Source organism: Equus caballus, chromosome 2, assembly GCF_041296265.1.
Source record: "Equus caballus isolate H_3958 breed thoroughbred chromosome 2, TB-T2T, whole genome shotgun sequence".
Taxonomy (NCBI): Eukaryota; Metazoa; Chordata; class Mammalia; order Perissodactyla; family Equidae; genus Equus; species Equus caballus.
This window is the reverse complement of record NC_091685.1, coordinates 113,688,314-113,702,696: the sequence shown is the minus strand read 5'-3', so window position 1 is coordinate 113,702,696 and position 14,383 is coordinate 113,688,314. Positions and strand designations below refer to the sequence as shown.

The 14,383-nt window shown below is 42.6% G+C and overlaps 1 protein-coding gene across 2 annotated transcripts in view; it reads right to left on the bottom strand.

The window, feature by feature from the left end:
• Window positions 1–14,383, bottom strand: part of LOC102150444 (rho GTPase-activating protein 20-like) — a 50,375-nt gene that overhangs the window by 20,210 nt on the left and 15,782 nt on the right. For both annotated transcript variants that reach the window (XM_070259700.1, XM_070259699.1), the window contains exons 6-8: window positions 13,869–13,946; window positions 4,888–4,954; window positions 2,314–2,469 (exon numbers count right to left, since the gene is read on the bottom strand). In XM_070259700.1, coding sequence (XP_070115801.1) covers window positions 2,314–2,469; window positions 4,888–4,954; window positions 13,869–13,946 — 301 coding nt within the window. The remainder of the gene's footprint in view (window positions 1–2,313; window positions 2,470–4,887; window positions 4,955–13,868; window positions 13,947–14,383) is intronic.

The window sequence follows — 14,383 nt, the reverse complement described above, 5'->3', positions numbered from 1 at the left end:
CCACTCTTAGATTCCGTTTGCTTTCTGAACGCCCAACCATGGTCAACTTTCTTTCAGCAAAAGGATCTGCCTTTCAAGACACAACCTGCCTGAGCCCACTTCTCAGCCGGCCTCTGCCCTCTGCTCTGGGGGCCACAACGCTCAGGCAGCTCCATGATGACTATCAGCAGTCAGGGTCCTTGGGAAGTAGTCATTAAATTCTGGCTATGTGGTAAGATTCCAGGTGGCCATGTTTCTTTGGACACCCCACAAAGCTACTCAGAGATGATTTTTAACTACCCAACAGCCCCTGTCAAAAGAATGCTTTTCAAAGTAAAGGTGATCAGCAAGGAAAAGCTGAGTTCCAAGTTTCTACTGCTCAGCTATGAATGTTTACCTAATAAGGTACCTTAACATTTGTTTAAATAACATGTTTATACCGAACACTAAAAATGTCAACAGAGGAGCCAAGTTGTAGAAGGATAAACAGTGGAGCAACATTTCACCAAACATCCTTCAACGCCCAACCACTCGGCCTTCCTGGGAGTAGTGAGTGCATCTCCATGTCCACTCAAGTGGATGCAGTGCTCCTGGGGCTGGACGAGAGAGAGCAGGATCCGAGAAACAGAAGGCTCCTGGTTCTGCCACTTAGTCGGATAAGTTTACTCAAAACTCTTTGAGCTTTGGTTGGTCAACTTTAATGTAAATGATGCTACCTATACCTCTTTGGACTAAATACTAGAAGGTCCCACTCAGCATAAGGCATGGCTCATAGCAGCCTTGATAAATCTCATCTCCCTCACTCAGAGGGCCTAAGGAGGCCTAGACATCTGTCTCCTCCCCCCAAAGCAGACCCCACCCCCATTCTCCGTTTGATTTCACTGCCTCCAGAAGGTGGCAGTCATGAAGGAATGCCACCACTCCCCTAACTAAGGCTTCTTCCTGCCTGGTATTCATACCCCTACCATTTTAAAAAGAGAGAAGAAAGCCAATATATTCTTAACTCCAGGAGAAGATTTCTATATGTCCGCATGTACAAATATTTGTCTCAGATACACGTTAAAATATAGGTTGAGTTGTTGTATGCAACCTGGTTTTCCTTCTTAACCTGATTTTATTATTTCTAAAACTATCCAAATGTATTCCATTATTCAGCTTTAACAAGAATGCTCTGAAGAAGAGTGCTCTATCCCTTGATACAAAGCTACACATCCAGCTACTCTCTGAGCATAGACAGAAAGTATAGACAGTGAGCTAACATCTGTTGCCAATCTCCTTTTTGCTTGAGGAAGAGTGGCCCTGAGCTGACATCTGTGCCTATCTTCCTATATTTTGTGTGTGGGTTGCCTCCACCGCTTGGCTTGATGAGTGGTGTAGGTCAGCACCTGGGATCCAAACCCACGAACCCTGGGCCACCGAAGTGGAGCTCACTGAACTTAACCACTACACCACCGGGCTGGCCCCTAAAACCTAGCTAGTTTTAAACAGTCCTGGCAAGATTTAGGTTAGTGTTTCCTCATGCTCAAATTAGGGTGTGTGTATTAAAAAATAAATGTTTTGAAACTTTATCCTTATAGAATAACAATCATAATAAAAATACTTTTAAGTAGAAATTCTATTCTGGCTCAAATACTTCCCAAATAAATAAAATGTCTTCTTCAGAGAAAGAAATATCAATGGGAGAATATTGGAATGGTAGGGGAAAAAAATGACAAGAAGGAAGCTAAAAAAGCCCTGACCATAAACATTCAGTCTAGTTTTGGTCTCGCCCTGGGTCTGAAGCAGACGTGGAAAGCGAGCTTGCTGTGGGAACAGACTTGAGAGTCCAGTTCTCTCTGGAATCCCAAGGCCACTTCAGCCGAAGCCCAGAAGAGAGTCCAGTTCAATTCCATAACTCTTCGCTCCACTGGAGTTTTTTATTCCAGGTGTGTCTAAGCCATGTGGTCATTTGGTCCCCTCCCGTGACATACTGAGATACTGGACAAAACCCTGAGATCGGGAAGGCACGTTCTCAGGTTGTAGAAGCACACGCTCTGAGAAGACACATGGATGTGCAGACACAGAACTATATGGCAACAGTGCTCTGGGGATACAGAGAAGGGAGCAACTGTCTACCTAGAAGAATTGAAAAAGAAAAAAAAAAAACCTTCCTAGAATTGAGCTGGGTCTTGATTTCAGACCCTTGGAGTTTCCCTAAGCTTGATTCTGGGCGGGTACTGGGTTCCTGTCCATACGGGCCCTCCACCCACACATGGAAAATCAGCTCTGTGTCATGCGTTTGAGAAGTGGAGACATGAGCCGAGAGAAGGCGCTTGCCAGAGGGGAGGGGCTCACCTTTCCTCTGCTGGTTCCTGGCTGGGTGCCTCGGCTTCAAGATGAATTGGCCTTGCGTGCCTGGGGACTCCTGGAAGGTGGAGTCCTCTGGTCCCTGTGGCAGGAGCCCAGTGGCTGGAAGATGGCTCATTTTAATTCCGTAGGGATGCTCATGTCCTATATGGAGAAAAATCTAACTATGGATCAGGATGATGGTGATGGGTTAGGATCAAACCTCCTTACTGTGAGCGTGTGGGCCACACCAGTGTGTGCTGCCATTCTCCTGGAGCTTCTGGATAAAGAAGGCTGTGCTCCCGAGGGAGCGCCACGTGCACCCTCACGGGGGACACCTTGCAAAAAGCAGGTGCCCACGCAAAAGAGTTTAAAAAGTAAAGAGAAAAAAATTTTTAACCACGTTGCTTTCTTTGGAATGCATAGATCCGTAAGTGCATTGCACAATGTTGACTTTTGCTGTGTTTCCCTCCGAGAATATTTAATGCCTTCTAGTTTCTGCCTTGACACTAGCTAGATCTGTACATCTGAGGCAAATTACTTGCCCTCTCTGAGCCTGACATTCATCCTTTTAAATGCTTACCCTCACACAGACTTATAAGGATCAAGGAAAATATATTAATAAACATTGGTGGTCAATGGTTTTTAAAGAATTGGACCATATATGTTCAGAATTGCTGTGATCACTGTTCTCTCACATGTAATGTCATTTTAACACAGATTTTTCATTTCCTTTTGTCAGTTCTAAAGACAAGGGCTCCTCAAGAGCAGCAGGGCTCTGTGCCTTCAGCTGCCCTCCCACGGCTGCCCACCCTCCCAGGGCCCTGTCAGGCAGCCCTCAGAGGGAAGGCTGCACGGTGTTGGAAACCCAGAAGCAAAGTGCAAAACAGTGTTTACAGAGTGGAAAACTGCACCCAACATCACCGGGAGTTGCCTGCCATGTGATTTGTTTTGCTCTTTCATGCTTTAAATTGCTTCCTCTCCATAGAGTTCTCTGTGGAGAATTGCACTTTTCCCCAACAGTGTGGTGTGGATTTCATTCTTTAAGAATACACGCATGCCTCGTTTTATTGTGCTTCCCTTAATTGCATTTCACAGATACTGAGCTTTTTACAAATTGGGAATTTCTGGCAACCCTATGTCAAGCAAATCTATCAGCACCATTTTTCCAACAGTGTTTGCTCGCTTTATGTTGCTGTGTCATATTTTGATAGTTCTTGCAATATTCCAGTCTTTTTCAGGATTATTATAGTTGTTATGGTGATCTGTGATCAGTGATCTTAGATGGTACTATTGGAATTGTTTTGGGGCACCATGAACACTGCCCATCTAAGATGGGGACTTTAATGGATAAACGCGTGTGTGTTCTGACCGCTCCACTGACCAAACATTCCCATCTCTCTCCATCTCCTTGGGCCTCCCTATTCCCTGAGACACGACAATATGGAAATTCGCCAGATGGTAACCCTACAATGGCCTCTAAGTGTTCAATGAGAGGAAGAGTCACACGCCTCTCACCTTAAATTGAAAGTGAGAAATGATTAAGCTTTGTGAGGAAGCCATGTCGAAAGCTGAGGTGGCTGAGAGCTACTCCTCTGGCACCAGAGAGTTAGCCAAGTCGTGAACGCAAAAGAAGGAAATTCAAAGTGCTACTGCAGTGAACACATGAATGACAAGAAAGCAAAACAGCCTTATTGCCGACAGGGAGACAGTGTTAGTGGTCTGGATAGAAGATCAAACCAGCCACAACTCTCCCTTCAGCCCAAGCTCATCCAGAGCAAGGTCCTCACTCTCTCCAATTCCGTGAAGGCTGAGAAGACCTCCTGCCAGGTCTGTGACAGAGCCTGTCCCTTCCCTTGTCTTAGTCCCTCTATTTTCCACACTGAACAAATTTGCTGATCCAAGAATTATTATTATTCTTTTAGCTCACTTGCTCTAATAACGATTTTAGGAGAGGTGCAATCGATTTATCAATAACCTCAAGAACAATGCTAGAAAACTCGGCCTGAGAAACAGCAAGGTACCGGTGGTTTAGTCAGTGAAGACGTGAGGAGTTAACTGTGATTATCTCATCTTCCTTATGATGCCGAGAAAAGTTTCGGACACAGAGCAAGTATTAAATAAATATTTGTACTTGGATTCAGAGGTATGGCTGGATTTTTTAAGATTCTCTCAAAATAGAGGCTACTTAGTCGTTAGGAAATGGAACAGAGGAATTCAAGACTGGAATATAAAAAATAAATAGATGGGAAAAGGAATTCCGATCCAGGTTGCTATCATACCTGAGTAAGTAAGTAAGTATAAGTTTTTCAAGACAGCTCTGTTTGTCAAGTAAAAAAGTAAAGAAGAAAAACTCTCATTTCCCACAAACTAGACCATAAGCCGTGGAATGAAGAGATGTTATCAGTGCCTGGGATAGAGTAAGTGCTTAGTAATTATATAATAAATGTATGAAGGAATATTGCATAAGATTTTCACTTCTAAGTGTCTTGGAGCTTGAGACCGAGCAACCGCTACTTTGAGACTTCAGAGTTGCAGTTTTCAACCCAATCGGCCCCCTCTGAGATGTTCCCAGACACTTACCAGTGAGTGGGCATGGGGCCTCTTTCTTGCCGAAACTGACCCACAGCTGGTAATCTTTCTCAGAGCCCTTGGAAACAAAAAGAACTATGTGTCACACTAAATCTTTCACAGTAGGTACCAGTTCCTTAGCATTTCTGCTTCCAAAAAGAAAAAATTGGGGCCAGTATAAACGCTATTTGGTCAGTGGGGGTGGTTACAGTTTCTCGGAGTCAATGGTGCTGATTTCAGTAACCCCTTATCCCCCCACAGCCTCCAATAGACCCTCCCTGATTCTCGTCCCTGTTGATGAAGGCCAAGGATCTATGGAACCACAATGCAGTCAGCCCCTCAATTTGGGCGTGGCCAATAGCAAAAGAAATCACAGTTATGCCCCCTTTATTAAGGAGGAAAAGTCTAATCTTAAGAGTCCTGCCTTCTGCCATCTCCAGACTCCCTGGAGAATGTTGGCTTTTGCCTTCAAATGTCCCTGCCCAGCCAAGCATGTTGTCCAGAGAGCTACACACCCTGCCATGACTGTTCCATGAAAGTAAAGCTTGAAAGGCCTCGATGGCTCAGCAACCCTGAACTAAAGGAGGTGGAAGCCCAGGAGGCCTTGAGGAGATGGCCCAGCGAAGTCAGCGCACTGACTGGTGCAGACGCGGGAAAGAAGCGACAAGAACTGTAACTGAGAGAACAGGTCAGATGCAGAGCACAGCCACTCCCAGCAGAATTGTTGCCGGTAATGCTGTAAATCCTACTTGGAATGAATAAGTCGAAATTATAAAGACTGCTGAATTATTTTAAAGAGTTCTCCAAGAGAGGATAAAGCAAAAAATGTTTGAAACGGAATTGTTGGTGATAGGTACCGTGCTTGCCCTTGACTCCCGATTAAAAATCAGTCTAGCCCTTCTGAAGGAGAATCCCAGCTATGGCAGCCATCACACACACACACACGAACACACACACGTGCCTGCACAGCTAAATCTGCTCAAAATTGTGTTGCAAATAGGAAATGAGAGCTAATAAAAACCTTTTCTTTTTTTTATTTTTTTAATTTATTTTTTATTAATGTTATGATAGATTACATCCTTTTGAGATTTCAGTTGTACATTATTGTTAGTCATGTTGTGGGTACACCTCTTCCCCCTTTGTGCCCTTCCCCCACCCCACCTTTTCCCTGGTAACCACCGATCAGATCTCCTTGTCAATATGTTAACTTCCACCAATGAGTAGAGTCATATAGAGTTCGTCTTTCTCTGACCGGCTTATTTCGCTTAACATAATACCCTCGAGGTCCATCCACGTTGCCGCGAATGGGCCAATTTTGTCTTTTTTTATGGCTGAGTAGTATTCCACTGTGTATATATACCATATCTTCTTTATCCAATCATCAGTTTCTGGGCATGTAGGTTGGTTCCACGTCTTGGCTATTGTAAATAATGCTGCGATGAACATAGGGGTGCAAGGGACTCTTGGGATTTCTGATATCAGGTTCTTAGGATAGATACCCAGTAATGGGATGGCTGGGTCATAGGGTATTCCTATTTTTAACTTTTTGAGAAATCTCCATACTGTTTTCCATAGTGGCTGTACCACTTTGCATTCCCACCAACAGTGTATGAGGGTTCCTTTTTCTCCACAACCCCTCCAACATTTGTCACTCTTGGTTTTGGATGTTTTTGCCAATCTAACGGGTGTAAGGTGATATCTTAGTTTTGATTTGCATTTCCCTGATGATTAGCGATGATGAACATCTTTTCATGTGTCTATTGGCCATATTTATATCTTCTTTTGAGAAATGTCTGTTCATGTCCTCTGCCCATTTTTTGATCGGGTTGTTTGTTTTTTTTGTTGTTAAGCCATGTGAGTTCTTTGTATATTATGGAGATTAACCCTTTGTCGGATAGGTGGCTTGTAAATATTTTTTCCCAATTAGTGAGCTGTTTTTTTGTTTCAATTCTGTTTTCCCTTGCCTTGAAGAAGCTCTTTAGTCTGATGAAGTCCCATTTGTTTATTCTTTCTATTGTTTCCCTCAACTGAGGAGTTATAGTGTCCGAAAAGATTCTTTTGAAACTGATGTCAAAGAGTGTACTGCCTATATTCTCTTCTAGAAGACTTATTGTTTCCGGCCTAATCTTTAGGTCTTTGATCCATTTTGAGTTTATTTTGGTGTGTGGTGAAAAAGAATGGTCAATTTTCAATCTTTTGCATGTGGCTGTCCAGTTTTCCCAGCAGCATTTGTTGAAGAGACTTTCTTTTCTCCATTGTAGGCCCTCTGCTCCTTTGTCGAAGATTAGCTGTCCATAGATGAGTGGTTTTATCTCTGGGCTTTCAATTCTGTTCCATTGATCTGTGGACCTGTTTTTGTACCAGTACCATGCTGTTTTGATCACTGTAGCTTTGTAGTATGTTTTGAAATCGGGGATTGTGATTCCGCCGGCTTTGTTTTTCTTGCTCAGGATTGCTTTAGCAATTCGCGGTCTTTTGTTGCCCCATATGAATTTTAGGATTGTTTGTTCAATTTCTGTGAAGAATGTTCTTGGGATTCTGATTGGGATAGCATTGAATCTGTAGATTGCTTTAGGTAGTATGGACATTTTAACTATGTTTATTCTTCCAATCCATGTGCATGGAATGTCTTTCTATGTCTTTATGTCGTCGTCAATTTCTTTCAAGAAAGTCTTGTAGTTTTCATTGTATAGATCCTTCACTTCCTTGGTTAAGTTTATCCCAAGGTATTTTATTCTTTTCATTGCGATTGTGAATGGGATTGAGTTCTTGAGTTCTTTTTCTGTTAGTTCATTGTTAGTGTATAGAAATGCTACTGATTTATGTATGTTGATTTTATACCCTGCTACTTTGCTGTAGTTGTTGATTATTTTTAATAGTTTTTCTATGGATTCTTTGGGGTTTTCTATATATAAGATCATGTCATCTGCAAACAGCGAGACTTTTACTTCTTCATTACCTATTTGGATTCCTTTTATTTCTTTTTCCTGACGAATTGCTCTGGCCAAAACCTCCAGTACTATGTTGAATAGGAGTGGCGAAAGTGGGCACCCTTGTCTTGTTCCTGTCCTCAGAGGGATGGCTTTCAGTTTTTGTCCATTGAGTATGATGTTGGCCTTTATTATATTGAGGTACTTTCCTTCTATACCCATTTTATTGAGGGTTTTTATCATAAATGGGTGTTGGATCTTGTCGAACGCTTTCTCTGCATCTATTGAGATGATCATGTGGTTTTTGTTTTTCATTTTATTGATGTAGTGTATCACGTTGATTGACTTGCAGATGTTGAACCATCCCTGTGTCCCTGGTATAAATCCCACTTGATCATGGTGTGTAATCTTTTTGATGTATTGCTGTATTCGGTTTGCCAGAATTTTGTTGAGGATTTTTGCATCTATGTTCATCAGTGATATCGGCCTGTAGTTCTCCTTCTTTGTGTTGTCCTTGTCAGGTTTGGGGATCAGAGTGATACTGGCTTCACAGAATGTGTTAGGGAGTACTCCATCTTCCTCAATTTTCTGGAATAGTTTGAGAAGAATAAGTATTAAGTCTTCTTTGAATGTTTGGTAGAATTCTCCAGAGAAGCCGTCTGGTCCTGGACTCTTATTTTTGGGGAGGTTTTTGATTACCGTTTCTATTTCCTTACTTGTGATTGGCCTATTCAGATTCTCCATTTCTTCCTGATTCAGTTTGGGGAGGTTGTAGGAGTCTAGGAAGTTGTCCATTTCTTCCAGGTTGTTCAATTTGTTGGCATATAGTTTTCATAGTATTCTCTTATGATCCCTTGTATTTCATTGGTATCTGTTGTGATTTCTCCTCTCTCATTCCTAATTTTATTTATTTGAGATTTCTCTCTTCTTTTCTTGGTGAGTCTGGCTAAAGGTTTGTTGATTTTGTTAATTTTTTCGAAGAACCAACTCTTTGTTTCATTGATCCTTTCTACTGTCTTTTTTGTTTCAATATCGTTTATTTCTGCTCTTATTTTTATTATTTCCCTCCTTCTACTGACTCTGGGCTTTGTTTGTTCTTCTTTTTCTAGTTCTGTTAGGTGTCGTTTGAGGTTGCTTATGTGAGCTTTTTCTTGTTTAGTGAGGTGAGCCTGTATTGCGATAAATTTCCCTCTTAGGACTGCTTTTGCTGCATCCCAAATGATTTGGTATGTTGTGTTCTCATTTTCATTTGTCTCCAGATAATATTTGATTTCTTCTTTAATTTCTTCAATAATCCATTGTTTGTTCAGAAGCGTGTTGTTTAGTCTCCACATTTTTGCACCTTTCTCTGCTTTTTTCTTGTAGTTGATTTCTAGTTTCATAGCATTATGATCAGAAAAGATGCTTGATATTATTTCAACTCTCTTGTATTTATTGATGTTTGCTTTGTTTCCCAAAATATGGTCAATCCTTGAGAATGTTCCATGTGCACTTGAGAAGAATGTGTAACCTGCTGTTTTTGGATGACGTGTTCTATATATATCTATTAAGTCCATCTGGTCTAATTTTTCATTTAATTCTATTATTTCCTTGTTGATTTTCTGTCTGGATGATCTGTCCATTGGTGTTAATGGTGTGTTGAGGTCCCCTACTATTATTGTATTGTTGTTGATGTCTTCTTTTAGTTCTATTAAGAGTTGCTTTACAAATTTTGGTGCTCCTGTGTTGGGTGCGTATATATTTATAAGTGTTATGTCTTCTTGGTGGAGAGTCCCTTTTATCATTATGCATTGTCCCTCTTTGTCTTTCTTTATCTGTTTTGCTTTGAAGTCTACCTTGTCTGATATTAGTATAGCGACACCTGCTTTCTTTTGTTCATTATTAGCTTGGAGTATTGTTCTCCATCCCTTCACTCTGAGTCTGTGTTTGTCTTTGGGGCTGAGGTGTGTTTCCTGGAGGCAGCATATAGTTGGGTCTTGTTCTTTGATCCATCCTGCCACTCTGTGTCTTTTGATTGGGGAGTTCAATCCATTTACATTTACAGTGATTATTGAGATGTGGGGGCCTACCACTACCATTTTGTGTCTTGTTTTCCGGTTTTCTTCAGTTTCCTTTGTTTCTCGTCCCATGGTTTAATCTGTTCTGATGTAGAGCTGCTACTCTCTGTTGTTGTCCTTCTACTTATCTCCTCTGCTCTTGGTTTTGTAGCCCCTTTCCTTTTTTGGATTTTTCAGGAATGAGGGTTTTCCTGAGGATTTCCTGAAGAGGAGGTTTTGTGGCAATGAACTCCCTTAATTTTCGTTTATCTGGGAAAGTTTTTATTTCTCCATCATATTTGAAGGATATTTTCGCTGGGTAGAGAATTCTCGGCTGTAGGTTTTTGTCCTTCAGATTTTTCAATATATCATTCCACTCTCATAGCCTGTAAAGTTTCTGCTGAGAAATCTGCTGATAGCCTGATGGGGGTTCCTTTGTAGGTTAGTTTCTTTTGCCTGGCTGTCCTTAGTATTTTCTCCTTGTCGTTGACTTTTGCTAGCTTCACTACTATATGCCGTGGGGTTGGTCTTCTTGCATTGATAAAGTTTGGAGATCTATCGGCTTCTGTCACCTGAAGATCCATCTCTCTCACCAAATTTGGGAAGTTCTCAGCCATTATTTCTTTGAATAGGCTTTCTGCCCCTTTCTCCTTCTCTTCTCCCTCTGGTATACCTATAATCCTTACGTTGCATCTCCTAATTGTGTCTGATAATTCTCAGAGAGTTTCTTCATTTCTTTTTAGTCTTACTTTTCTCTCCTCCTCTGCCTGCAGCATTTCTATATTACCATCTTCCAAATTGCTAATTCTTTCCTCCATATTATCGGCCCTACTGTTCAGTGCATCTAGATTTTTCTTAATCTCCTCTATTGTGTTCTTCATTTCCAGTATTTCTGTTTGGTTCTTCTTTATCATATCAAACTCTTTTGTGACATAGCTCCTGAACTCGTTGTCTATCTGAATTCTCTCTTAACTCATTGAGTATTTTAATGATGGCTGTTTTGAAGTCATCGTCATTTAGGTTATATATTTCATTTTCTTTGGGATTGTTGTCTGTGTATTTGTTGTTTTCCTTCTGTTCTGGAGATTTAATGTATTTTTTCATATTGCTTAATGTTGTAGATTTGTGCCTCCGCGTAGAGATAGAGATTAGTTGCTCCTTCCACTTGTTTCTGCTGGTGTGGTGCGGGAGCAGCTGTTTATACTGCACCAACCAGGAACCCTATCCGCAGTTGCTAACTGGGCCTGGGCCCCTCCTTGTAGTCACAGTGGTCCTTTGGATTCCCTCTTCTGCCGTGGGGGCCATCACAGGGGGGCTTCAGGCTGCTGGTGCCTACTGTTGCAGCCCACCTAGATGTGTTCCCTCCTTGGGGTCTGCAACGGTGTTATGGGCTTTTCCAGCAGCCAGGGGTAGGATCACTTATATTTGCTGCTCCGTCACTGTCGGCACCCACAAAATCTCACTTGTCCACTATGGGTCGCAGGAGAGCTATTGGCATCTTCTACAGTCTGTGGTTAGCTCACCTAGCTATGCTACTTTTGTCCCGGGGTCTTCCAGCCTTGTGGCTGCCGGATGGGTGCTCTCTACTAGTGCTTTGCAGAGGCTTTCGCTGAGGCTGCTGTGAGTCTGTAGGGTTTCCCCCTAGGGTACGGAGCCGGGTTGCTGGAACTCCACCCAGCCCCAGTCCTGTTCCCCAGGAACTCGGGGAGCCCTTTGCCCTGACTGGGGAATAGCTGGAGATCCTGATTTCAGTGGTAGCTGGTCAGCTGCTGCCCTGCCTGATATTCTCCCCTCCGGGACCCTCCCAGTGTTGTGGATGCTGGGAATGGCCCCTCTGCTAATGGCAGACAGTTTTGTCTGCTGCCCTGTCGGAACTCTGGAGCTTCCCCCCCAGGCCACGGAGCCGGCCTCTGGAGCTCCACCCAGCCCCAGTCCTCTCCGAGATGTCCAGCAATCCCTTGCCCCGCCGGGCGGGCAACGGCAGCTGGGGATCGCCTCGCCCTCTGGGATTCTCTCTGGGACTTTCCCGGAGTTGTGATTGCTGGGAATGGCCCCTCTGCTAATGGAAGACAGAGAGTTTTGTCTGCTGCCCTGTCGGAACTCTGGAGCTTCCCCTCCGGGGCGCAGAGCCGGCCTCTGGAGCTCCACCCAGCCCCAGTCCTCTCCGAGATCTCCGGCAATCCCTTGCCTGGCTATGCAGGCAGTGGCAGCCGGGGGGGCTGCCACGCCCTCTGTGATTCTCTCTGGGACCCTCCGGGCGCCGTGGACACCAGGTGGGATCTCCCCACCAATGGCGGGGCGAGACTCTCCCCGCGGGCTCAAGTGTGTAACTCTGGAGTTTCCCTCTGCATTTAGGAGTAATTGCGGGGGGTTTAGGTAGGGTTCTGGTCACCTGTTTCCACCGTCGCTCCTCTGGTGTGTGCTCGCTCCTGCCCTAGGTGTGTGTTGATCTTCTGGGGGCGTCCGTTGGAAGAAAGCCGCTTGCAGGTACTAGGCTGTTTGGTTGGGGTCAGAGAGTTTTCACCTATCTCCACCTCCTCCCGGAGGGAAGTCCGTCCGCCTTCCGATGAATAGTTGCGTGGGTCTCTCAGACGTCCTGAGATGCTATCTGGATATCCTTTGGTAAGCGATGAGTGTCCAAATAATTGTAGACTCGAAGGGGGAGAGACAAAGAGGACTACTCACGGCGCCATCTTGGATCCGCCCTCCAAAAACTTTTTCTTTTAAGGTAGGGATTGGAAACACTGTGTTGGAATCTCTTAAATCAGGCATACATATATAGCCAAATAACCGTAACTCTTCATTAAAATAGAAATTTTTTCTTGTCTAGTGAGATTGATCACTTTATGCAAAGGAAAATTACAATCATGAAATAAAATGAGCTATATCATTAATCAATCTCCCTAACCTCATCCCTAAAAACACTCACTCTCTTCCAAGGTTTAATTGTTATTCAGAGTGTACATATCTTATAGGTTAGAAATCAATGCGGAAGTGTGCTTTACTCATGCATATAAATTCCAATTCATTTAAAATGTATTATTATTAATTCTGTTTGTACAGAAATCATTGGCTCCTTATGGAAAATTCTGGTTGCCCTTAGTTTTTAAGAGGCTTTATTATACCATTGGGTTAGGCAAAATTTAAATACAAGTCTTGTGATTACGTCCTGTCACCATAGCAGGGTGTTTTTACATTTCCAGAGAATTTTATTTGAGGAGCCGTGCTTTACAAGTGCTTCCTTGATTTCTGTCCATCCGGATGTCACTCTCCCTCTCTTTTCCCTGACACAACCTCATCCTCAAATATATGTATCTCTCACCAAAAAGAATTTCAACAGCTCACACTGGCTCCATCAAAATATCAAAGAGCAGACACTTAAAAGCAGAACAGGATGAAAGTGACATGGACACAAACGCCCCCGGATTCGTGGTCTCATTCAGAACTTGTCTCCTCCTTTGCCAATTCACAAAGGGCACCAGCCAACTCATCCTCAGGGTCTGCATCAATGGGATGGAGCTTCTAGCCAGGTGGTCTTTATGTCAAAGTTCACAAGAAAACATGTTATTTAGGGTTCATCATACTGAGATTGAGTCCTTGAATGACAACCAGGGCAAATGGCGATGGGAGGGGAGGAATCAGGAAAGAATATACAGAAGGAACAGTCCAGTGGAGGAGGAAATATTTAGAATCTTATGTTATTGTCTATGTATAAAATATATACAATAAAAATGCATGTTGCCATTAGCACTCTAAAATTATAGCCCAATTTCATTATGCTATTACTTTCCATTTGCACAAAATTTAAAATGGGAATACAAGAATAGCAACCATATATAGGCTAATAATATAGCTTTGCTGCCTTCAATTTCCAAATTTGAAGGGGGACAAAATACGACTTTGAAATCTATAATAATCAGTTGTCATGATGGGTGGTGCATTACGCACACACACACACACACACACACACACAAATCTCAAAAATTAAAGTTGGTTTTTAAGTAAAAATAGTTTGCAGGTAACTTACAGTTATTCCAAGCATTGGTAGTGACATGTTGATAATGTTATTCACTGTATCCGAATTTGTCACTGTTACAGTTACAGACTGTAAAAAATAAATGCGAAAAATTGCTATAATTTAAATTTTAAAAATTTAAATAATTTTTGTCAAATTACTATCCGTATTCTAAAGGCAAGCTCGTTTTCAGGTAATGACAAAGCACAGCACATGCAGAGCATGAACCCCTAAATACAATTTACTTTCATTCCTTTGTATAACATGAGGCTAGTAGGAAGCATTTCAGTAAATCAAATATTCCTCTTAAAGGATTTGTGGCACAAAAAACATAACAGCTTAAGCAAGAAAGAGAAAGACTAAGAATGCCGGGCGGGCACATGGGCTGGTCCTCAGCACCTTGAGGCTATTTCTGTAATGGAGGGGGGATGGTTTAAAAAGGAGGAGCTGGACCCTTTCTCTTCCTGAGTTGTGCTTTTGTAGTATGGCTTTATTTCTTTGCAATTACATACTTGGTGTTGGTAAAA